At 46.8% G+C, this 26,578-nt stretch overlaps 1 protein-coding gene across 1 annotated transcript in view; it reads right to left on the bottom strand.

Annotated features, from left to right (window-relative positions):
* DOCK2 (dedicator of cytokinesis 2) overlaps positions 1–26,578 on the bottom strand; it is a 407,888-nt gene that overhangs the window by 41,463 nt on the left and 339,847 nt on the right. Inside the window, exons 33-36 of the mRNA XM_030829968.3 lie at positions 20,117–20,265; positions 10,908–10,993; positions 4,141–4,297; positions 1,486–1,526 (exon numbers count right to left, since the gene is read on the bottom strand). Coding sequence (XP_030685828.1) covers positions 1,486–1,526; positions 4,141–4,297; positions 10,908–10,993; positions 20,117–20,265 — 433 coding nt within the window. The remainder of the gene's footprint in view (positions 1–1,485; positions 1,527–4,140; positions 4,298–10,907; positions 10,994–20,116; positions 20,266–26,578) is intronic.

The raw sequence follows: 26,578 nt of genomic DNA, 5'->3' as shown, positions 1-26,578 counted from the left end.
AAATAGGACAGATTTTCATACTATATCCTGTTTACAATGTCTGGTTTAGGCAAATGTGGTCTTCCTAGATTACTATAGGATTCACATCTCCAAAACTTATGGAAATCTGGGATTCCCCATCTGTGTTTCTAAAATGGGAAGAAAAGAAAAGATGTTGGGGGAGAGAACCATGTGCCAGGCACTCTACCTGTAGCATCTCATTTAATCCTCAGAACAGAACGGAAACATTCTACATGGGGAAACTTCAGCCCGAAGACACTGAGTGATTTATCCAGGGTCACAGAGGAAAACAGGTAAAGCCTCCCAGGTCCTTTGGATCCAAAGCCCCATGCCACTACAATAAGTCATGTCTAGTGATGTTATAAATACTAACCAAGCTCAGGACAACCTATGGAATTATCTTTTTTCCAAACGATAGTTCTTATTTCTGGAATAATGCTAACTAAGTACCTAAAAATATTTGCAGTATTTTGCAGAGTGAATTTGGACTCGGAGTCTCCGGTCTTTGATAGAATGTGTCAAAAGCCTTGAAAGGGCCTTGGTCGTTAACCCTTACAGTCAACGCCACTTTGCAGGCTTTTGTCGCATAAGGAGATGCATAAAGATATATGTATGTCCAAGAATTTTGTCATTGTGCTATTTATGATAGAAGAAAGTTGGAAACAACCTAAATATTCAACAACATAGGATTGGCTATATAAATTATGGTGTATTCTGGAAAGGGAATTTTATAGTTTCATTAAAAATTAAGTTGAAATACTTCTGTTGACATGGAATTCTTGTCAAGCAAAGAATAAATTATGAGCAATATGATCTCATTATTGCAGAAACTAGGCATGCATAGAATTTGATCTATATATAAACATAGATATAAAAAGGTCTGGGAATATGTACAGATTATGGGAGTTTATTTCATATTTTGTTTTGCTTGTATGTATTTTATGAGGTTTTTTTGGTAATAAGTATGTATTATTTTTGTAATGAGTAAAAGTACCAATAAAAAAAACTTTGGAGGAAAAAAATGAGATCCTGAGACACACTGGCAAGGGAGTTCTTTGCTTCAGCCGAATGTCCCCCCAGAATCCTTCATATGATGTTCAAATACATATCTTTTAAATGCCTACAAAGAAGCAGGCATCATACATCTTGGTATTTTTTTCCCTTCAGAACTGGGCTGGCGGATGTTCTACCAACCCTGGACTAGGGCTCCACATGCCAATCTTGTAACAAACGCAAGTGCAATTCACCAGCTCAATCCACAGCAAAACAGCATGGCAGGTCAGAGAACTCCAAGTGGATTTGGGGGGCTGATTGTAGGAGATGGAAGGAGTTGAATCTGGGGAGATGGATAGGAATCAGAACAAAGAGGGTCTGAGTGTCAACAAGATACGCTTAAACTCTATGCTGAAGGCAGCGGGGAGCCATCGATGGATTGAGCAGGAGAGTGACACAGCAGGCCTGGGTTTTAGAAAACAAAAATCTTACCTTATGTACATCTCTTCCCGGTTATTATCTTTGTAGAAATTCTAGATAAGGGAGGAAAAACAGTGATGAGGTTTTTTCTTTGCAGAGCCGCAGGGGTGGAAGGCAATGTGATGAAGATGAGAGGAAATTGCTATGTACTACCTGGGCGAGATGGGAGCAAGAAATTTACTTTCCTGAATGCATCAAGCAGCTCATTCTGCCTTGAAAGTCACTTCCCTGATCCTTAGACTATAAAGGGGCAGAGGAAGTATCTCAGCCATCACATCGGGGGGTGCAATCCAGCTACTGGCTGCACTGAGGGATGCCAAGATTGAGGCCGTTTACTCTGACAAAGTCTACTATGAAAGGCAACCCAGCCTAATCTTTGAAAGCCCAGACCCTGCACTCAGGCAGAACTGAGTTGGAATCAGAGTAATAGCAATAGAGTAATAGTAATCACAACAGATCCCAGTGATGATAACAGATCATAACTTCTGATAGTGCAGAACTATCAGAAGTTATGCTGAGATTCCACAGTCAAAAACATTTAAGCCTGGCAATACCTATTCCAGCTCAGGGCTCATGTAGACCAGCAGTTGTCCTGGAATCCTGTGCATTTTAAAACAAGTCCTTACAGATTTTGAGCCAGGAGGTCGGGACCCGATCCTTGAGCCACACTTTGAGAAAACCCAAGTTTAATTCAATGCATCCATGTGCACCTGAGGCTCCGAGAGGGCGAGGTGATGTGTTCCAGGTGTTCCAGAGCACAGTCAGTGGGTGGCAGAGCCATACTAGACCTCCAGACACACCCACCCCATCCTGTTCTTCTCCCTGATACCATGTTTAAGCCACACACCAAAATCTAGCAGAATCTAACTGCTTATAGACCTGCCTGTCCCAACTTTCTCCCAGGTCATATTCTGACAGTTGAAGGTCAGTTTCTTCAACCAACTTCTACCTCTCCAAAGAGAGAAACTGCTGAACTCCTAGAAAACGCCTCTTCCTGGTGCTCTTTATGTAAATTGGGCCTTGTGGAGTCATTAGCAATGAATTCCTTTCTGCTGTAATCAGGAGTTTTAAACTCCCCTTAGCATTTCAGAAAATCAATGGCAATATCTGGGCTGTTTAAAAAGAGTCCACTTAGGGAACCTAGAAAAATGGTACAGATGAACCGGTTTGCAGGGCAGACATTGAGGAGACACAGATGTAGAGAACAAACGTACGGACACCAAGCGGGGAAAGTGGCAGGGGGCGGTGGTGGTGGTGTGATGAATTGGGAGATTGGGATTGACATGTATACACCAATATGTATAAAATGGATCACTAATGAGAACCTGCTGTATAAAAAAATAAAATTCAAAAAAATAAATAATAATACACTTTAACATATTGTTGCTGAATTGTAATGACTTCAGCATTCATTACAGATATGTTAGTCATTTTCAAATCACTGAAGAGGAAGTGTATTTTAACTATAGAATTAAAAAAAAAAAGAGTCCACTTAGGGTAAACAGAAGACACACAACAGAACTATGGGGACAGGATTTATATTTCTGGAACACTGGCAATGGCAGGGGGGATTGATGTGATAGATGCCACATGGTCTTTTGGTCAACTTTATTCATTTTAACCACTTTAGGGTGGGCTGGCATGGTGAGTATGAAGCACTGTGGCTGCTACTAGCTGTCTCATAGCCACATCACAGTACATCTGAAGGGAGACTATTTGGGAGCTGGCCAATGGCAGGTCGTGTGGTACAGGGGTGAAGAGTCTGGGTTTGGGACTAGCTGCTCTGGTTAGCCTATCCCATAGTAATTGTCTATAAATGCTAGTTATCAGTATTACTTCGTTCTGTAAGAGAAGGAAACAAACACACAGTGAGCATTTAACCATGGGTCAGGACTGCGCAACCTATGAAATACGTACTATTATTTTCACCATGGAACAGATAAGAAAACTAAACCTTCAGAAAACTTTCTTGACTTGTGTAGTCTATTAATTACCAGAGGTAGGATGAGAACCCACAGCCTATGTGACTCTAAAACTCATACTCTTGACTTCTTTATGCTGCCACCTTCCTTCTTTGTGTGTTAAATGCTAAAGGAAATACTGTCATCCCCTGACAGCTGCAGGGGATTGGTCCCAGGACCCCCACAGACACCAAAGTCTGAGAATGCTCAATTGCCTTAAATACAATGGCGTAGAATTTGCACATAACCTACGCACATCCATATACTTTAAATCAGCTCTAGATTACTTATAATTACTTAAACAATGTAAAGGCTATGTAAAGAGCTGTAAATCCAATGTAAATGCTATGTAAATAGTGGCCAGCATGAGGCAAATTCAAGTTTTGCTTTTTGGAACTTTGTGGAATTTTTTTTCCTGATTATTTTCAATCTGTAGTTGGATCAGCAAATGCCGAACCCTTGGATAGGGAGAGCCAACTATAGTCATTCCCATCTCATATGCATGATAAACTGAGGCACAGGGAACGTGAAATGATTGACTTCAAGATGCAGAGCTAGCGGATGTCAGGGAAAGGACACTCTCACGTTTGTCTGATTTCTAAAGCTCTTAGTGCTGCTTCCCTATCCAGAGCCATAGTGGAACCCAAAGCCAGACCTGCTCCCAAGACTCCGATCTGACCCAAAATGGGGAGAGCCGCGCACATACCAGCAGGTTCACGGTGCAGCTCATGCGGTTGTCTTTGCTCTCGTCCGTCATCACGCCCCGGTAATCCAGCAGCTTCTCCAGGAGGCCTTTGACCAGGTTCACAAAGTTCTCCACGGACTTGGAGATAGTTGGGTGTTCCGCAGCACACTCCATCAGGCTGCGGCACAGACGGGAGGGCGGTGAGCTCGAGGCCGAGGGAGAAAGAGCGTGCTCGGGGTCGGGGGTCGGGGGCGGGGCTGCGAGTTGGGGGCGGGGCTCGGGAAGGGTGGAGAACAAGCCAAACAAACAGGTGTATCCAAGTTCCCCTGGTTCACTGGCTCATTTTGTTCCTTTATTCAATCACTTAACTCATTTATACGCTTATTTGCCCATATGGTGTAGAAAGTAACTTTTTCCCCACCATCAAAATGAGAAAAAATAAAAATAAATTTCTACTGAGGGCAATGGTGTGGAGAAATGGTCACCTTTACAGACCCACATTGGGAGTAAATCAGTACAACTTTTTGGGGCAGCAATTTTCACAATATCTGTAAAAATTGTCAAAGTACATATCCTTTGATCCAATAATTCTACTTTGGGGAATCTATTTTACAGAAATAATCCCAGAAGTATGTAAGGATATATTTACAGTACATACAAATTGTGTCTAATAGTGAAATAGTTGGAACTATCTTAAATGTCCAATTAAAGCATATTCACAAAATGTGACTATGAAGTCATTAAAAAGTATGAGATCAATATGTTTTGAAACAAAAAGCTCTGTAAAATGTATAGTTGAGAAAAGTGAGTCTCAGAACAATATGTTCCATTTAACCAACTTGCAAAGAACCTACCACGTCCCAGGCATTATTCTAAACGTCTTACAAATTTTACCTCATTTAATCTCCCATCACAGTCTCATGAAATAAGATGTTTGCAGATGGGGAAATTAATGCACAGAGAGGTCAACTAACTTGCCCAAGGTCACACAGTTGGTAAATAACAACAGTCTGGCTCCAGCATCTGCTCTCAACCACCAAATGCTATATGTGAGTGGAAGTTCATGTCTACTTTTAAAATTTTTATTTATTTATTTATTTTTGGCTGTGTTGGGTCTTCATTGCTGCACTCAGGCTTTCTCTAGTTGTGGCGAGCAGGGGCTTCTCTTGTTGTGGAGCACGGGCTGTAGGCGAGCAGGCTTCAGTAGTTGTGGCTCGCGGGCTCTAGAGCACAGGCTCAGTAGTTGCTCCATGGCATGTGGGATCTTCCCAGACCAGGGATCGAACCCGTGTCCCCTGCATTGGCAGGCGGATTCTTAACCACTGCACCACCAGGGAAGTCCCTGTGTGTCTACTTTTATGTGTCTCTGTGTGTTTATGAATGTGACAGATATGGTCAGGAAGGATAAACACCAAACTAAATGCACGTTGCTTCTGAAAAGGGGTCTAGGTGGGGGAATAGAGGAGGACAATGTTCATTTTTCAACTGAAATGTGCATATCGTATTTGAACAATTTACAACATTTGTTGTAATAATAATATTCTAAATTTTAAAAACAAAAATTAAAATAGTGACATTCCTTAAGTACCTGTGAGTTGCTAGGCACTATTCCAGGCATTGTGTAGGGCGGGGATGGGGAGAAAGATATTAAAAAAAAAAAAAAAAGAAATATAAAAAGAATCATGCCTACCCTCAAGCAGCCCACAGGAGAGGTAGGGAGAGACAGATGGATTAAAATTTTGGTTAATGACTACTTCTTCATCACTTATTCTCCACCAGACATTGTCTAATCACTTTTTCTAAAGAAATGATCACAGTCATTATGGTAAGTAAAAATTATTCCCCTCATTTTGCAGATGAGGTAATCAAGGCCCAGAGAAGCTAAATGTCCTTCCCGGCATCATTCCGATAGTCAGTGGTGACCTTGGGAATCAAGACAATCACGGGTCAGTATTTTCCGCAGAGAAACACTGTGGTGTGTTCTCAGGCATCTTGAGTAGACAAGCATTTCCCAGGCTACGTCTGTTTCTGCCTACTCTGCCCATAGCAGTTTATAAGTCCCAAGAGCTCCTAAGAGGGGGAAGGTGAGGAAGGCAAGGACTCTGGAGGGTCATTCTGCCCAGAAGCCAAGCCATGCTGCAAGGACGCGATGTCTCAAACTGTGGCTGTGATCAGACAAATCCACCTTCGCCATGAGAGAAGCACCTGTTCCCGGCTCTCAAGGAGAGATGGAAATTGCCCTGTGATTTAGGCCTGTCTGGCTCAGTCATCAGCTGTGCCTAACTCCTTGTGGGATGGTCACTTCCAGCCTTGCTTTCCGTCTTAATGACAATGCAATGAAACTTTGTCCCAGTGTTTGGGGTGTGATTTCTCACAGCCTCCCAGTAGGAGGCATCTGAGGGCCTGAGCATGGCCAGACCAGTGGCTCTCTGCCCTGGTCGCATGGCAGAATCACAAGGGGGGCTTTTCCAAAGCTCAGTCTCCACTCTGGGTCAATGTCTTTGTATCTCTGGGGATGGGAGCCAGGAAGCAGTATTTTATTTTTTCAGTTCTCCAGGTGATTCCAATGTACAGCCAATATTAAGAACAACTGGCTTTGTCTGCTGCTTTGCAGGCTTCAGTGTGCTTGGGAATCACCTGGGCACTGCGTTCATTGATTCTGATTCAGCAGGTTTGGGGTAAGGCCTGAGATTCTACATTTTGACAAGCTCCCAGGTGATGCTATATGGTTGGTCCTTTGAGAAGCAAGTGTTTAGAAAAACAAAGTCTTGGCTTTCTTAATCTATTTTTTGGCCATAAGGCAAGAAAAGTGCTCATATGGTCTAGGGTGGGAGAGGTAGATGGGCAGATTGGTTTGAAATCACCCATCCGTCCACCATCTATCTATCTATCTATCTGTGCACTCAACATGTACTCTTCTGGGAACTAGGGATTCAGAGATCTCAGAGCTAGCAATTCACTGACCTCCAGGAGTTCACCATCTAGCAGTGGAAGTGGATATAGAAATAAAAGCTAACTGTAATACATGATACTATCATTTATTGAGTACCTGTGTTCCAGATGTTGTGCTAAGCTGGTTTTACTGATTATCTTGTTTAACACGCACATCTTCTTGAGGTAGGCATTGTTGTCACCCTCAGTTTGTAGGCTAGGCTCGAGGTGCGTGGGGCTGAGTTCTAATCTCCATTCTGCCAACCTGCCAAGGTCCTCTCCTTTGAGCCCAACAATGGAATGGAAGTGGCAACGATAAAGAGCTAGGAGACTCTCGAAGTGATGCAATAGTCCCTCACTCGGTGCAAGGAGGGATGGCAGAACACTGGCCACTCCGCATCTATGCTCCCGCCTTGGTGGGGGCTGAAGGGAGCTCACACCTCCCTCGAATAGACCTGCATGCAGTATGGGAGGCCTTCAGAGGGAGGGAGTCCTGACCCACACCTTTGTCAGTGCCTATGGAACTGGACTTTTCACTTATTCCTTTAAAAACTATGTATTTTGTGCTTCTTATGACAGGTCCCCTTTCAACTGAACTGGTCTGAGTGGGATCTGGGCCCCAGAACACACCTTCTCTGTCCCTTTCAGGCTTCCAGCCCCCGTGCCACTTTTAGAAATATTCCCAGGCAGATGGAATACAGGAGGGTAGAATGTGTCTCATTACTCCATTCAGTATGGGACTCCCACTTTAAGACAGATGTGGACTAATGTGGGTGGGCTCCAAGGAGAGCTCTAAGGATGGGGAGGGGCGGGACGCTGTGTAAGGCTGTGCACTGCATGAGAGCACATGAATGCTGACATGCAGCACCACTTCATGCCCTCACCCTTGTGCCTCGATGCAGGGCTTCAGCTGCCACCAGAAGGGAAGCCTTGCTCGATTCACAAAAACACCATCCAGTTACCAAGCCATGTGCCCGCAGAACTGTGTCTGCCCAGAGTGGGCCCTATGTAACAGTGGAGGCCCTGAATGAGGGGCTGGGAAGAAGGGTTAGAGGAGCTAAGGTTCACTAGTCTGGAAGAGGAATGATAGGTAAGCTCATGGCTTCAAATAATCACATCGATATCCACCTGATCAATGATAATAATAACTACTATTTCCAGATTACCTACAAGGTGTCACAAACTGTGCTAAGCACTTTTCACGATGTGTCTTGTTTCTTCTCAATAAAAACTCTAGGAGTTGGATGGTATTTTTATCCCCAATTTGCAGATAAGGAAACTGAGGCTCAGAAAGTCAAAAGGAAGGAAGGTGCAGGGACTTGGCCCCTGGGTGTTCTGATGGGGTCCTGACTCTTCAGGTTGGGCTTGATTAGTTTTGCAAAAATCATTCACGCCTCTGTTTCAGGAGGAAAATAATGAGCTGTTTTTTAATTTCCTTGACCTCTAAGGACTCCTTTTATAAATAATCGCTCAGGAAGGATTTGAAAATCCTGCTGATCATCTGAAGACTGGCCGCAGGGCCCCATCCGCTTATAAAAATGGAAACTGCCAGCGCCAGCCCTGGTCTCACTTCTGGTCAATATTTAGATGCTTCCTTTCTTGAGCTTTAAGAAAAACATTAACTCAGGCACAATGTCATCTCCCCACTGGACAATCAGTCTCGATACCTACCCGAGGAGCAGATGATGGGTTGCTCCGCTAGCCCAGTGGCCTTTGCTTTCTAGGTGTTTAGTGATGGCTGTGCACAGTGACAGGAGGGGGCGAGGGCAGCTGGGACGGTGCTGCCTGGGACTCAACTCTGTCCACGGGGCTCTGCCCGCTGGGCAGGGGAGAGAGGGTCATTGTGAGGGTCAGAGCAAGACCTTCAGTCTGCTTTTGTTGTTAAAGTTAAAATATTCCAAGAGGACTGGGGAAAGAATTCAAGATCAGATATATATCAGAGAATCATACAAATCAGGGAATCTACAATTAAGAGGGAATCTGGGGGCTTCCCTGGTGGCGCAGTGGTTCAGAGTCCGCCTGCTGATGCGGGGGACGCGGGTTCGTGCCCCGGGCCGGGAGGATCCCGCGTGCCACGGAGCGGCTGGGCCCGTGGGCCATGGTCGCTGGGACTGCGCGTCCGGAGCCTGTGCTCCGCAACGGTAGAGGTCACAACAGTGAGAGGCCCGCTTACCGCAAAAAAAAAAAAAGGGAATTTGGGATGTGTGAGTCACATTCCTGAACCTTGGGAGAAGTCCTCACTCTTACCATGGTGTCAGAGATAGAAACTGGGAGTTAGGTGAGGGATCAAAGGACATTTCCTGAGCTTCTACCTGCTGTGTGCGCATGTTTTATAGTTATTCACTCTTCAGTATAACCATAGGAGGCTTATTATCCCCATTTTACAGCTGGGCACACTGAAGCCAACGATGGTGCATGACTGTTCCAAAGTGGTGCAGCTGCTAAGTGCTGGAATCAAGATGGAAATCCAGTGACTTCCTCCAACGATACACTAATGGCCAATAAGCACATGAAAAGATGCTCAACATCATTAGCCATGTAGGAAATGCAAACTGAAGTGACGATGAGATTTCATTTCACACTGATTATAGGATGGCTATAATCAGTAAGATGGATACTAACAAGTGCTCAGAAGGATGTGGAGAAATTGGAAGCCTTGTACATTGCTGGTAGGAAGGTAACTGGTATAGTCACTTTGGAAAACAGTCTGATGCTTCCTCAAAAGGTTACATACAGAGTTGCCATATGACCCAGCAATTCCACTCCTAGTTATACACCCAAGAGGACTGTAAACATGCGTCCACACAAAAATTTGTATATGAACGCTCAAAGTAGCATCATTCCTGACAGCCCCAAATGGAGACAGTCTAAAAATCCAACCGCTGATGAATGAATAAACAAAATGGGGTGTTTCCAAACAGTGAAATATTATTCGGCAATAAAAAGAAGTGAAATACTGACACGTGTTACAGCATGGGTGAACCCTGAGAACATGTTATGAGAAAGAAGCCAGTCACAAAGGACCACGTATCGTATGATTCTATTTGTATGTAATGTCCAGGATAGACACATCCATAGACAGCCCAGAGAAGGGGAGGGGGTGATGGCTAAGGGGTATGGGCTTTCTTTCGGGAGGTAACAAAAATGTTCTACAATTGACTGTAGTAATGGTTGCACAGCTCTGTGAATATACTGAAAGCCATTGAATTGTACACTTTAGGTGAACTGTATGGTATGTGAATTACATCTCAATGAGCTGTTAAAACAACACAGTGTCCTGAGTCCAAGGCCAGTGCTCCTGGGTGCTACCCACTGCCCACTGCCTCACCAGGCCTGTGCGCTGGAGTCCAGCAGAGCTGGGTTCAGTCCCAGCTTGTCCACTTGACTAGCTTGGCCTAGTTTCCTCGGACAAGACATTTCCCTGAGCTTTGGGGGCCACCTATGTGAAATGGGATCAAACAGAGAAAACGCAACTAAATGAGACAATACAGGGAGAGCACTTAGCGTGGTTTCCATAAATGTTGGTTGTGACCAATATCTGTCAAAGATTGAGAAAGAAAAAAGGAAAAGACAGCAAAAATTATTCCACAGCTAAGAGATAACAAGAGTGAACATTTTGGTGGATTATTTCCCTCTCCAACACAGCAAAGTTTCTTTTTATCTGACCTGTCCCATCGATATCAAAGAAACAGCCACTGCAGAGAGAGATGTGAGATTTCTTCCAAAAATGGAGCCTCTCCCATACCCATGAGCCTATCTCCAGGGGAGGACAGAGCCACTGGAGCCCCCTGGAGTCCTAAGCCCTCCAGCCTCGGGCCCACCTTCCCGGCTCCTCCCATGCTGGGCACTGAACTTACATCGACTCCAGCAGCTGCATGTACTGCTCGTCCCCTCGGCCCCCTTCCACCTCGTGGTCCAGCTTGAGGATGATTTCATTTTCAAACTGAAGAAGCAGGAGATGAAAATCAACAATAACATTAGAAGGCTGAATACTGAAATTAGTCAATTCATTTTTTTAACCAAAGCTTAGGGAGCATATATCATCTCCCAGGTTCAGTGCTGAGCACTGGGAATGCAAAATGGAACAGGATACTACATTTGCCTTTTAGCAGTTCCCGGAGAGTGGAGAAGAGCCATAGATGGTAAGTGCTGGAGCAGAGAGATGGGCATAGGAGAGAGAGAGAGGAGAGTCTACAGGGAAGGCTCACAGCCCATGTCATTTGACCTTGTTCTCAAGTTTATCTTGAAATTTTGCAGGAGAATGGAAAGAGAAAGGGCATTCCTAGCAGAGGGTATAACATGTGCAAAGGCACTGAGGGATGTGACAGAGCACTGATCTTCAGAGAATGGCATGTTGTCATGAACAGCTATTATTTCTGCCTGCCTAGCATTCCTTTCTCTATACTTTGGTAATCACATCAACCCTAATTTCAGTTTGTGAGACTCAGGTGGGCTGACCATACCTCCCCAGCTCTAGGTGTGGGTACATGACACAGGCGAAGCTCCTGGTCAGTATCTTTCATTATCTAGACCCTACAATTAAGGCCCAGATCAAGCCAGTGAGACTGAAATCTGAGGTTTTGTTGACACTCTTAGGAAAAAGAAGTCTTTCTGCTTAACTTGATGATGGAAGGTTTTAAGCCCGGGGCTGCTGGAAAGGACCACAATGAAAGAGGCTGTGGGCTTCCCTGGTGGCGCAGTGGTTGAGAGTCCGCCTGCCCATGCAGGGGACACGGGTTCGTGCCCCAGTCCGGGAAGATCCCACATGCCGTGGAGCGGCTGCACCCGTGAGCCATGGCCGCTGAGCCTGCGCGTCCGGAGCCTGTGCTCCGCAGCGGGAGAGGCCACAACAGTGAGAGGCCCATGTACCGCAAAAAAGAAAGAGGCTGCCTGAGAATGACACCAATGTAGTGGAAGGCAGAGAGGAAGGGATGGAGAGAGACTGAAACCTCGTGCCATTTTTGAGCTCCTGAATCCAGCCATAACTGAAGCTGTCATATTTATATGAATTAATGCCTCAGAGAGTCAAGTCTGGTGACAACTGTAATGGTCAGAGATCAGACTAGCTAAGTGACCTGAAAGTAAGTATGCACCTACACACCAAATCTTGTAACACTGAAGCCAGAGAGTATTTTGTCTTCCTACTTTCAATGTCAAGAAGCATTTCACCCAGCTGAGTTCAACGTTCTGAAGAGCCATTTGTTGTCTCTCTTACATGGCTGTAATGCAAAAATGGTTTGTATACTGTTTTAATATCATGCCTTGATGAGTCCATCCAAATCATGCAGTCCACCCATCTCCCTTCTTACCAGTAGATAAGAAACTGGCACTTAGCGAAGGGAGGGAGGTTCTCGGCAAAGCTCAACAAGGTCCAGGGAGCCCTTGGGCGCTCCTGGATCCTAACTCAGCCCCTTTACCCTCAGTCCTCACAATAACTCCATGAGGTCTGGAAGTCAAGGATCACCTTGAAATGCTATAATGCATGAAAAACAGCCAGCCCCTGCTTAGCACCACCCTCAGTAAGTGTCAGTTATTATTACAGATGAAATAGAGGCCCAGAGAGTTTAAGTGGCTTGTCTGAAGTCTCAGATGAATGGCAGAGACATTGGCAGGCTCTTTCCAGTGCACAAAGGATCAAGCCCAGTCGAGTTGGCTGGAATCTTTCGGTGACGGAAGGCAGAGCCCAGATTCACTTTCCCTCTGCTTCACATATCATCCGTGGGGCCGTTGTTCCCTCACTTTTGTGGGCTAAGGGCCAAAGGTAAGGACCAGAAGCTTGTGCTGATACAGCTTGTGCTGAGAGAGAATTTCCTGTGAGTTTCCACGGTTGAGGAAGATTTATGGAAGGAGATACACAGGCCTGGAAAGATGGGTAGGATTGTGATAAATAGGAAAAGGAAAGGCATTCTATGTGTGTGTGTGTCGGGGGGGCGGATGGACTGAGCAAAGGTGTGGAGCTTGGAACGTGGAGAAAAATGAGGAGAGCGTTCAGCTGGAGCAGAGAGTTCAAGCAAGAAAGGATGGAAATCAGAACGGAGACCTAGACAGAGGCCAATATGGCGAGGGTCTGGGCTGCCACTCTACACGTGAATCACGCCCCTTACGTGATGCATTTTGTTAAGCATGTCAAGCGTCATCCAAAGTCGGGGACTGGGGGCTAGCACGATTAGACGTGTATACTGTGTCAAGCCTAGGGCAGGAAGAAATATAGCCAAGGGACTACAAGAGTAGGTGCTGACGTTAGGCCACGGTTGGGGTAAGTAAGCACTGGCTTTCAATGTCTCCTCCATCCCCTCCACCATCTTGGGAAAGCTAGTAGGTCTTTCTAATCCTCAGTGTCATAGTTTATATCAGGGCTCAGTAGACATTTTCTTTAAGGGCCAGATAGTAAATATTTTAGGCGTCGTGGGTCAGTCTCTGTCACAACGACTCACCTCTGCTGTTACAGCGCCAAATCAGCCGTAGCCAATACAAAAACAAATGGGCATGACTCCAGTCCAGTAAAACTTTATTTACAAAAACAGGTGGCAGGACAGATTCGGTCTGGGGCCATAGTTTGTTGATTCTGATCAATATTATAGGAATAACAGTGGTGCCTACCTCATGGGGTAGTTGGGAGGGCTGGGGAAATTTTATTTATGAAGCACTAGGGGAGTGCGTAGGCTCAAGTATGCACTGGGTTTGCTTGTCATCTTATGATTGCTGCTAATGTTATTGTTATTACCGCTGAATGTTACTGGAAAGCAGTTCTCGGGGGAGAAAACCAGCTTTTTTGTCTAAATTGTTCAATGATAAATGCTGGCACGATTCCTCCTCATGAGATGAACTTTCCTTTAGAGCCAAGAAGCGGATGGGCTAAATAAGCACTTGTCTCAGGGTCACAAAAGAGCCCACAGGGAGGGAAATTACAAGGTTCCAGGAATGTGCAGAGCTGAGGACGCCAGCCATGCCTGAACCCTCCGGAGTGGGTTAGAGAGGGAAGGCCTCAGTCAAGCATGTCCCAGGGTAGACTCTGGCCCTTTGGGCTGCCGGGGCCAGTGCTGTGCTCTGCTCAGGAGTGGCTATGACCACAGGGTTTGACAACAAACAGACTTAGTTTGAGTCGTGCTTTGACTGTTTTCCCCACCATGTGATGTTGGGCAAGTTAATAAGCCTTTCTGAGGCTCAGTTTCCTCATCTATTAAATGGAAATTTAAAACAGCACCGACTTTATAGTGCTGTGGCGAGAAGTTAATGGGAAAACACATGTGAAAGGCCTGGCCTGGCGCTTAGCACGGGGTAAGTGCTTCATATTTGGTAGCCATCATCATCATGACATTGTTGACACTGTCCTCTTCATTAGCATCATATTACAACAGTCAAGGGAAATGGATATCATCAGCCTCATTTACAAATCAGGAAACAGGCAACGTGGGACCTTTGTCTTGGGTTTCAAAGGATGGATGGGCTTGACTTAGGGTCCTCCCAAGGGTCCCATACACTCCCAAACACACACTACGTTACGTCAGCATGACAGGCCTTACCCCCCGACACTGTCACTATGCAGAGCTTAGGGCGCAGCTCTGGCTTCTCCAAATTAATCCCATTTCATCCACACTACAAGACTGCATCACATCACTGACTCCTTCCCCCACCCCTGCAACATGGATATTTGTTAAGGAGCATCCTCAGGTTACTTTCACAAAAGTTACATGCCACAGGGCCCAATACCCATCTTAAACACTCAGGAAAACGGGGGTGAGCTCTAGGAGTCCAGACCTCCTGCTGCAGCAGAATGACATCACGTGGGCCTCACATTTGCATCATGCCTTCCCTGCACTGTTTCCTCTGCCTCTCTTGACTGCTTTAGAACCTCTTGGCTATTTTCATCATCTTGTTTGCCTAGAACATGTCTTTGATAGGAGCCGGGCCCCTCCAAAGTGTGAAATTTAGGGATCAAGAGCCCTTCCTCAGCTACCTTCAAAGGTAAAGTGCTGGGCTTCCCTGGTGGTGCAGTGGTTGAGAATCTACCTGCCAATGCAGGGGACACGGGTTCGAGCCCTGGTCTGGGAAGATCCCACATGCCGCGGAGCAGCTGGCCCCATGAGCCACAATTACTGAGCCTGCGCGTCTGGAGCCTGTGCTCCGCACAAGAGAGGCTGCAATAGTGAGAGGCCCATGCACCGCGATGAGGAGTGGCCCCCACTTGCCGCAACTAGAGAAAGCCCTCGCACAGAAACGAAGACCCAACACAGTCAAAAATAAATAAAATAAATAAATAAAATTAAAAAAGAAAAAGGCAAAATTCCTTTAAAAAAAAAAGGTAAAGTGCTGACTATGACACGGGAGGGGGCAGAGATAGTGTGACAGGCCAGAAACTGGCACCAGTAAGTCAGCCTGTGGTCTCCTTTGTTAACTAAATGCTGGCTGTCCTGGGGCAGGTGGAAGCGGACATGGGAGGAAGCTGGAGGAGACAGTGTCATGTGAGGAGGGACGCCGATACAAGTTGGTGCACCTTCCTAATTTTCTTTGAGTTATCTCATCTCTTCCTGTTTCATTTCATCACCCATGGAGCTTGAGTTTGGGAACCTATGATGGTATTATGATACACATTTTAGGGATGAAAAACTGAGACTGAGAAAGGTTAACTAACCTACCCAAATTTATTCAGCTGATAAGCAGCAAGTCTATCTGACTCCAAAGCACAGTGTCCAGAAGACAGTAGGTGCTCAGTACATATTTAGTGAATTGATTTGCACTTTTCCACATTATGTTCTAAGCCATTTGAATCACCAATTCACTCCATGCCAACACTCAGTCTCAGTGGAATCTGCCAAACTGGTATCTTTGTCCATTAATTCATTCAACAAGCAATTATTGAGTTCCTGCTGTGTTCCAGGCACTGTTTTAAGTGCTGCTGTCAAATGCTATTATCTCTTCCTTCTCTGAGAAAGGGATCCTCTCTGGATCTCCTGCCTGCTGAGAGCTCAGACCCTCCTGCTGATTAGTACCTAATCCTGTTCTACAATCTGCCTCATAGGTAACCCCCCTACTTCCTCTCTACATCCCAGGACCTTCATTCCTTCCCACCAACATCATCTAGAAAGCCCACAGTCCCTCCCTCCACAAAGACTTGGCCAGCAAGACAGCTGGTCTACCCAGCCTCCTATGGGGTTACTCAGGCAGTGGTCAGCCACCCTCATTATCCTACATTATAAAAACATTTACTGGAATGTTCCTCTCTGTACCAAGGCAGTGGTGGGATGGAGGTCTAAATGCCTCCATTCATACTGAGAACGTTGACATGGTTCACGTCACATTCCCGTCAGGCACTTGACAGGTGCTGGGAGTTCAGGCCTGAGGGAACCGCTTTGGCCCTCAAAGAGGAGCTCACAGTCTTGTGATGGAGGCAGACCTATGAGCAGGTTGTCATGCTATGGGGCACAGGTGACATGCCTGAGCTCCACGCAGGTAGGACTGGATGCATTTCACTTTAACTGGGGCATGGCCACGCCAGCCACAGCGTGGCCAACTCAAGGCCCCTCTTGCGGTCCACAGCCCCACCACGGGAATCATGGAGTGTACCAGAGACATGAAATCCGTCCCAGTTAAAGACAGAGACGGTCTGGGGTGAAGTGATGTACTCCTGACGGGTAACGGCTGTCAGTCAAATGCATCGGGCATTTAATTGGGGCTAGAGGGGGAGGGAGGGAAACCTGGTGATGAGGTTGCATAAGAAACTTATAGCAGAGAGACTGCCCTGGAGCCTCCTTCTCCCCAGCCCAGCCACTCAGAGTCTACCCTCTTCCTGTCCCAGTTCCGTCCATGCTCATCCTGCTGGAACAAATCTTGGTCTCTTGCATCCAGGTGCTCCGCTGCCCCAAGAAGCAGGAAAGGCTTTCCCAACATGTGAGGCCTCAGCTGAAGGATGACTAGGATTCTTCAGGCGAAGAAATCAGAGGAAGAGCCCAGCAAAGGGACGACAGCAAAGGAACTACACGACATTGGGTATCAGGCCAGAGGGCCTGGCGTGAGCCAGGAGCAAAGGCCCTGCTAAGTTCTCCTGTGAGCTCTGCTATTTCCATTAAAACCCACATTTTAGAAAGGGAACCCTGTCATCTTCTGGGCACGTGGTTCTTCCCTTATCTCATTGTTTGGCATCGTGCACTAATACCAGCTTGCACACGAGGCCTGCTGGGTCTCAAACCCCGGTTCTGCGGTTCATTCTGGATCTGGCCATCAGGGCAGCTTGGGGCTCATGGGGGCCATGCTTCCTCCCTTTCCTGGGGACACCGTCCATGGCTGCTTACTCCGAACCAAGCGGTAACACCTGGGTCTGCTCATCCCACAGCTGGGCTCCCATCAAGCATGCAGCTTGCGTTCACATGGGAAGCTGCCCCATTAGTCAGCCTGACTGTCCCATCCCTTTTGATAAGGTAGCAATGAAGAGAAGCAACTGGGGAAGGAGCTAACGATGAACACATGCCTGGAGCGAGGAGCCCAGGGATGACCCCATTCATGGGGAATAGGTGGGTGCATGCCACAGGGATGCCTCAATAAGGGAATCCATTAGGGCAGGAAAATCACATGACAGGCAAGCCTCGGAAGACATGAGGCCACCAAACACAACTGTCAGGTTGTAATCCAGAAAGGACCTGGGTGCGCTTCTCCTTCGTACATTGTATACCATCAGTACTGGGAGTGTATCTTTTGCACACCTGCTCCCAGGACATCTTCTGAGCCAGCTGGTGCCCATACCATTGCGGGAAGTGCTGACCTGAGGGGAAGCACGATGCCCTTCATCCCATGTACTGTGCCCTTCACAGGTTCCCAAGCTTCACAGACTTTCCCCCCCGCCCCTTAAAAGGCAGCAGATTCCAGACAACCATCAAACACTCGATCCAGGGCTGCGCCTTCTACTCCCCCACCCCAGCTGGTTGGATATGGTGTCTTTCTCCATCTGAACTCCTCACCTGATTTCTTTACAGGCTCCTTGCAGGGGGGCAGCTGGTCACCAGCCTTCCTGGGACTAGAGAGCTCCCACCAGTCCCTGGGCGGGGAGCGCACCCTCTCACACTGAGATCATCACAGCTAACTAGTCTCTTTCCTCTTAGAACCACCTTTCCCAAAGTGATTGGCACATCCAATGGCTGTTTCTTCAAGAAACAAATTTGAGAAATTCAACAGGTCTGTTTACTGTGGAACAGCTCAGTGCCTTGGCTACGTTAATGTGCACTGGAAGTCTCCAACAGGGGTTATGGCATGCAGGGGCTTCCCAAGGTATTTAACCTCGAAACCCTCTTCCATAGAGCATCTGGTGGGATTAGAGCTCCACGGAACATTTTCTGAGAAGGCACTGCTTGCAAGGATGCCACTCGTTCTTTCATTCAGCCAGCACTTACTGCGACGAGGCCAGTGGCTGGATGGTGCAGTGGGCACAGCCTGGGCTTGGGATTGTAGTGATCTGTGTGTTGCAACCTCTGCTCTGCCTCTTTCTTGATGTGTGACTTCGGGTAAGTGACTTCACCTCTCTAAGCCTCAGCACTTCCATCTTAAAATTGGGTGGTAATGCTGCCTACCTCACAGGGTTGTAATAAAAAGTTCATCCCATGAACTAACTACTGTATGGAAGTTATTTACAGTGCTTGACACAGAGTAAACGCCCAGTTAATGGCAGTCATTGTCACCATCATCATCACTTTAATGACATGAAGATGAGGAAGATGCAGAAATGAGTTTAGTGCAAGGCAGTGTATAATAAGGATACCTCAGACAGCTGGAATGACACAGGAATAGAGGGCAAAGATCTCGTAAAGGATGAGCGTTGCAGTGGGCTTTGCAGGATTGGCAGGAGTGTAGACGATGTTGGCAGGAAGGACTGTGAATGTGGCAGAGAACCCGAGGAAGAGGAAACATGAAGGAGGATGCTCACCAAGGCAACGCAATTCAGGTGAGCTGGTGGGGGTGGGGGGTGGGGGTTGCCTGGAGGTGAGGTGGGAGGAAGGAGTTGGAGGAAATGGCTGGAACATTTGATGGAAGGCCAGAGCAAGGAGGGCCTGAAATGCAGGAGACAGGGTTTGGGCTTTATTTGGTGAGGATTAGAGAACCAGTGAACAATGGGAGGGTAAGGTCTGCAAGGATTTTAAGGAAAAGCACTTGGGAATCTGCTGCCTTTTAGAAGGCACTCAGATACCTGTTTTAAGGAAAACTGTTTGGCGGCCAGACGTGGTATAGAATGAGAGGCAGAAATGCGGCAAGGCCGGAGAGAGGGCACGGAGCCCAGTTAGGCGGAGCACCAGGTGAGAAGGGGGCTGAGCGGACAGGAGGGCGAGACCTGGAGGTACTGCTAAGGCAAACTTGGCAGGACTTAGACACACCTTCCTAAACTGGGAGTGACTACTGAATGTTGCCAGGAAACTGTTGTGGAAACCAGCGCTTATTCCACTGGCAGAAGCATCTGGAGTGACTGGGCCCAGAAAACGGTCCTTATCCTTCCAGTTTGACAGGATTTTCAATGCTCGGTCAGTGGCCCTCGCGTTTGACACAGGTGGCCCACTCCCTACATGCTGGGGAAAGCCTCCCATTCCATCCCCGCGGCAGGTCTGCGGGGCCTCCCTACGTATGGGCCTTGGGCTCTACTTGCTGTCAACCCTGACGCATGGCCAGGTCTGACACCTGGCGGGGTAGGCTCTCTCTCAGCTATTCAGATCTTCTGAGTCATCCCAGAGCAGAAGTGCTGGACAGAGGTGGGTGTCCCGTTGGGGCAGGTGGGAGGGAGGGGGCCTTTGGACACACCTTGAGGGGGCTCTTGGGTACAGAAATAGAATCCTTACTATTTCCTGTTGAGAAAGGGACCACGCTGATACACAGCAAGAAAGTGCATTTTAATCTCGGCCTCGGGCAGGAAAGTGTGATAGAATACTGACCAAATCCGAGCTGCCAGCTCATTCAGGGTACCAGAATAAAGGTCCCCAGCCTACCGTCAAGCCTCTGAATGAGGTCCAGGCAGATGGAGCAAGGATATCATTATGGAGAAATGGGCTGGGGATTAGGGATGCTGGCATGAGTTTCCAGCCTCATTTTTTACCTTTTTGAAATCCCCACTCCTTTGATATTCACACAGCATCATGTCGAAGAAGATTGGGATGGTGGCTTTCCGGAGCTCAGCCTCAGGGATAAGTGTCATCTCTAATATAGGTCCCACCATGCCTGGGATGAAGCAGATTTTGTTCTGGCCTGAAAGAGAAGAGGGACATGGACCCATGAGACAGTTTTCATGATGCGCAGGTTCTCAGACCATGCCTGGGGAAAGAAAAAAAGGGAGGCAAGATTGTAAAAGCAATAGTTAACACTGATATAGTTGTTTACCGGGATCCAGGCACCATTTTGGACACTTTACGTACATCCACTCTTGTAAGAGACATGTGCATCTTCCAAAACAAGCTCCGTTGTTAAGGATAATAACCCAGGCGTGTGTAAAGCACGTCGCTGTGTATAAGGGTTTTCACCTGCATCATCTCCTTTGCAAATAGGGCCCTGACGGAATACGCTAGTGATGGCAAATCAGAGGGGTACTTGAAATTATGTCTGTCTGCAACACAAGCCATGTTCCTGAGATTTGGAAAACATGCTTTTACCAACTGTTTCAGGAAAACAAGAAAAGCAAACTTTGCTGCCAAGAACCTGCTATAAAAGTATGGTCAGTGTAATAGCGGGAGTTAAAACATCACTTATGGTCAGAGAAACTACAAGTTCTTGTTTCTTCAGCCTCATTTCAAGACATTTCTGCGTCCCCTCCCCTGGCTCTTGGCATTCTTGCCACACTGGCCTGGTTCCACTGTCACAAGCTCACCTTGTTTCCTCACTGCCAGACCCGTGCACACACAGCTCCTTTGTTGGTAATATTTTCCGCTGCCTTTTCCCCAACATCTGCCCATTACCACCTGGCTTCTCATGGATGGATGGGCTGAGAAAAGCCCTACTGCATGCCCACCCCACTGCCAGCTATGTCAGATACTGCACTGGTTGGAGGTCTGTCTTCTTAGTCAACTTGGCAATGATGGCTTCATTTGATAAACGTCTGCCTCCCCCCACAGAGAGCTTTGTGAGAGTAGAGGTCATGTCTGTTCTTATTGTTGTATCTGTAGCACTGAGCATAGAACATATTAGATCCTCAGTAAATGTCTGCTGAATGAGTAAATAAATTTGTCTAGCTCCTACACTCACTGGCTATGTGACTTGGATATGTGTCTTATAAAAATGCAATGACAATGCCCACCTGTTGAGAAGACCATGTGAAAACATGTCTGTGTATACTTAGCCCAGAGCCCGGGAGAATCAGCACCGAGAGGGAGGGGTAGCGTGGCCCAGTGGTGAAGGGCACCGATTCTGGATGCAGATTGCCTGAATTATGTAAATGGATTCTGCCATCAACTAGCTATGTGATGTTGGGCAAGTTGACCCCTTGAGGCCTCCGTGTCCTCATCTGTAATGGGAGAGAATAACAGTATTTATTTCATAGGGTTGTTGTGAAGAATAAATGAATTATTATTTATCAAGCACCCTGGACGGTGCTTGGCACGTCATATAGTGTTAGCTATTGCTGCTGTCATGTTTGGCCAAAACGAACCGTGAAGGGCAGCCTTGTTGAGCAGAACGGATCAGACTCCTCAGAATACACACATCAGATGTGGCAGAGGAGGGGAAAAGAGAGGGGCACTTAAGAGTTGCGGGGATTTCCTAGGGAGCATGGGCAAGGCTATCCCAGCAACCCTGTCACTGAGCTGACACCCAGGTGTTTCATCAGCAGCTGCGTCTTTCTTTTCCTGAGTTTCAGAAGCTAAGAAGCCCATCCTGGTTTTCCCCATTGTCAGGATGCACACTGGTGGTCTCCGCCTGGGGGGGAGAGCTCCTGGGGTGCAGAAACTCAGGCGGTACGGCGTACAGCCTGGCGCCGCTGCTTTCGACTAAAGCTGAGAAAAGGAGCCAAGAGGGAAGGCGGCAAGAAAATGAATTTTAATTCAGCCTAAATGAGGCTTAAGGTTGGAGTGAGTATTTCCCCAGAATTCAGATAAAAAAGGCATCATCCTCGGAATATCTTTGGCTAGTGAGAATGAAATGATGACGGCTGGCAGAGAGTTGAGTGAAATATAAAGACACTTAACCAGGATATCAGCTTCATTATAGGATGTATTTGGATTGTACTTCACATTGATCCAAAGAGAAAAAAAGGGGGAAAAAAACGAGCTTTCCTGAAGGTTTATAGTAACTGCTAATCTAGGTTTCTGATTTAGTCCTTCAAGATCCTTTAAACCCTCAGTGGGGTTTTAAAATTCAAAGTCGACTGCAATAATAAGTAGAAGGTAAATGAGAAACTGTCAGATAAGCCACCATGGAATGGAGAAATTGCTTATACAACAAAGGCCTTTAGAATACTGGAGGGCATTGGGTCTGATAAGGATATATTTAAGATGGTTTAAAATAAAGAGCGGACATCCATGGACCAGGGACTTCTTAGACACTTTGGACCTGCATTCAGTGGAAGAGATGTTTGGAAGAATAGGGAAAGAGGAGAGAAAGAGATGCTGCTCTCTAAATGCAGTGTGATTTCAACGGCACTTACAACGCTCCAGAAAGAAAGTTTATTCATTTACATCAAAAATGGAATTTCAGCACATTGGATTTTGTGTTCAAGTAATCTGAATGTGTGCCTTTATCATCATAGATGCCCACACAGGCACACAAACACAGAGAACATATTTATGGCTAAGTGAATGCAAACTCATTTGGGAAAAAAAAATTCCTCATTCGAGGGACACGTCTGCTGTTGTTTTCAAAAAAAGGCAAGGAAGGGAATGGGCGAGAGGGTCTTTTTCACATAATGGAAGCGGACTCTCACTGGGAACAGATACAAAGTGCCGATAAGCCAGCAGGATAAATCCAAATGCCGAGGTACACAGGCTTCAGGAAAGGATCTGGTGGTAATGAGAGCACAGGGAAGAGCTTAGGTGTGCTGGTGGAAAGCAGTCCCCTGTGCTCTCTGGCCTCAGTTTCCAGTCTGTGCAATGGCCTTGTCTATCACCCCTCTCAGGAAGAGACCGTGAGATTGCAGGCCAAGGGTCTGAGGGCACTAAGAAGGCGACCTGGCAAAAAAGAAACAAAGAAAGAAAAAAGGAAGAAGGAAGGGAGGAGACAATCGCGTGAACCAGGCTGAGAATGAAGGTGGGCAAGTTGCTCACCTCAGGGGGCTGACAGGGCACCAGGCGCGCTCGAGCTGAGAGCGTGAGGCCCTGCGAGGGCTGGCACAGACCCTGAAATGAATGGGATGAGGGCAAGTTACCACCCTCTGGATTTCAGCGTCCCGCAAGCCTCTTGGGGACTCTGAAATAAAGTCGGGCTGCTCAGGAAAGACCACTCATTCACTTCAAAAGAGGAAGAAAGAACACAGATGTCTGCTCCACCTTCCCAGGCTTGGAAAATCGCCCTCCCAGCACTGCTCTAAGACAGGCGGTTGTTTCTCTCCTCGTTACCCAGAACGTGCCCGGCCCCGGCTTCCCTCCGGGCCCTGATAACCTGGGTCAAGTCCCCCCACTGCCACTCCAGGCCGTGTGGCTTTGTGCCTGTCACTTAATGTCCCTGAGCCTCTGTTATCTCATCCGTTAAATGGAGGTAATAATCATAATCCCTGTCTGGAAGAATCGTTGAGAAGCTTAAAACAAAGGGCTTTGTACAGGGTCTGGCTCATCAGAAAGGCTCAGGAAGTGTCGATGCTGGTTATGATGATGACGCTGAGCAGTACAAGCTCAGCGTAGGGCGGGTTCTGGAAAAGCAATGTGAGGAGACCGGGTCCGACCTCATGGAGCCCCCTGGGGCTTTTCACGGAACTTCTCAGTCCAGTCAGTTTGTTTGTTCACCTCTAGAGTAAAGCGCTGGCACGGGAAGAAGGTTGGATTAGACGTATCTGATCTCCCATGGCTGACATTCACCACCCTCTAAACCCTTCTCTATCCGATAGAAACATGTTCTTATCTGTTCTCAAAGATGTCTGAAAAGCCCCCGTCTGATTATGTTGGTCCACAGCTTACAGTCCTTCCATGGGTCCCACTGCTCCGCAGGCCCATTTGGCCCGATGCTCCGTCTGCACACCCCAGCCTCCCTCCACTGGCTTGCCTCCTGTTCCTCCGGTTCGCCCTGCTTCCCCCTCCTCAGGCCTGCACACTGCCCCCTTCTGCCCACCATGCTCTTCCCTCCCGCTCCCTGACCCCATCACCGCCCTGAATCCTATCACCACCGCCTCCACAAGTAAATCTTACTCGTTCTCTATCCAGTATGGAAGCTACTTGGCTACATGTGTCTTTGAGCACTTGAAATAAGGCTACTCCGAGCTGAGATGTGCTGTAAGTGTAAAAAAACCCACTAGATTTCAAAGAAAGAGTTCTGGAAAACAAACCAAAAAGAGGTAACATATCTCAGTAATGTTTTATATTGGTTACATGTTGAAATGATAACACTTTGGAATATGGGGTTCAATAAAACATATTGTTAACACGAATTTCACTGCTTTTTAAATACTTAAAAAAAAATTTGGACACTAGAGAATTTGAATTTAGACAGGTGGCTCACATGCTAGTTCCTTAGGACAGCACTGCTTTGGAGCTCAGGGCTCCCCCCGTTCCTCATCAAGGCCCCCTCAGCTCACTCACTAGGCAGGAGTTCTTTACACACTCTCTGGACGCCCCCAGCTTCTGCTCTACAGCTATGTCCCCTTGCAACCATAATTAAATAGCTCCACAATTAGTTTGTTACTATTCAGTGCAAAGTCCCTGAGGTTGGGGGCTATGTCTCTAACTACAACTGTTTTCAGTTGTAGCCTCAGCTACAGGCATAGTGCCTGGCACAGGGTACTTGTCTTCATTTCCTGTTGCTGCTATTATAAATCACCACAGACGGTGGTTTAATGCAGCACAGATTAATCTTATGCTTCTGGAGGTCAGAAGTCTGAAATGGGTTTCGCTGGGCTAAAGTCAAGTGTGAGCAGGGCTGAGTTCTTTCTGGAGGGTCTAAGGAGGAAATTGTTTCCTTCCCTTCTCCAGCTTCTGGAGGTCGCCCACATTCCTTGGTTCATGGCCCCTTCCTCCATCTTCAAGCCAATGGTGTTGCTTTTTCTAATCTTTCTCTGACTCCCCTGCCTCCTTTCCTCACTTATAAGGACACTGTAATTGCATTGGGTCCATGTGGATACTCCAGGATACTCTTACCATCTTCAAGATCCTTAATTACACCTAAAAAGTCTACTTTGCCATGTAAGGTCACTTATACACAGGTTCTGGGGGTTAGGACTTGGACATTTTTGGGGAGCTATTATTCTGCCTATCACAGTGCTCAATATTTGTTGTTAAATGAATCAATGAATGGGTGGATGGATGGATGCCTTTCTAATCCCATTTCGTATTTCTTCCCAGCAGCTTCTGCCCAACTCTAAGAAGTCATGCTTGCTTAGGCTGGTTGCTCTCCTGGAACAGTTGCCCCTCCCCCGTTCCCCTCTGTTTCAGTTCTGACCACCCTGGGGTCTACTTCAAGAGCCATTTACTCAAAAGAGCCATCCTCCTGTTTGCCTGAACTCCTGAGTCTCCACCACACATTCCACATTAAAGAACATGCTCTTACTTTGTTCTTTACACTCTTAGTTTGTTCTACTCCCAGAGCCGGATGGTAGGCTCTTCCAGGCAGGGCAGGGACTGTGCCTTTCCCAACTCTCCCGCCCTTCCCTGGAGCTTAGCACCAAGCTGGGCACCCCACAGATGCTTAAAACGTAATGGTGCAGTTGCTCTCACAGCTCTGCCGGGAGTGACCTCCCCACGTGTGAGGCCATGATGCCAGCCGCTGGAATTTGTCTTTCTTTCCCATGAAGACTGTTAACACAGCAGACCAGCATTAACCCAAGTGAATGTGGGATGGTTAAGTACAGTTATTTTGGCAAAACGTGCATTGCTTCACTCTAAGCAGAAATCAAATGTTATGATGCTACGTTATCAGGAAGAGTACATTATATTTGGCATCATCCCAGGATTCCAAGACTCAAATGGCATTAACCCTTTAGTGGCTGGGTCCTAGTACCAACATATGGTCCTTCTCTCCATAAAGACCTCCCTGCATGTACCCTCTCTCACAAAAGCACGCACACACACACACACACACACACACAGATGTCTAGACTTTTCCCTGAATAATCTTCCAGCCTGGGATTATCTTTGCAATTAGCTATCTTATAATCACAGGGTTGCTCAAATCTCTCCTGATGAGAAAAAGATGATGATACTGACGATCATGGTGATGATGCCCTGACTGCACTGGGCATTAAAACAAAAGTTTAAAACTTCACACGCATCATGATTTACTCATTATCAGCAGTCTTTGAAAAACGCAGTTGGCTATTTCATACTCTTGGAAAGTAATCTGCATATTCTGAACCAAATTATTAGTAAGAACGTTGGACTTGAGGTCAAGAGTCTGGCTCTTTTGCCTCAGCTGAGTCACTGATTTGTTGTTG

The sequence above is a fragment of the Globicephala melas genome, chromosome 3 (genome assembly GCF_963455315.2).
Source record: "Globicephala melas chromosome 3, mGloMel1.2, whole genome shotgun sequence".
NCBI classification, from domain to species: Eukaryota; Metazoa; Chordata; class Mammalia; order Artiodactyla; family Delphinidae; genus Globicephala; species Globicephala melas.
The sequence above is the reverse complement of the archived record's forward strand: the minus strand, read 5'-3'. Positions and strand labels throughout refer to the sequence as shown.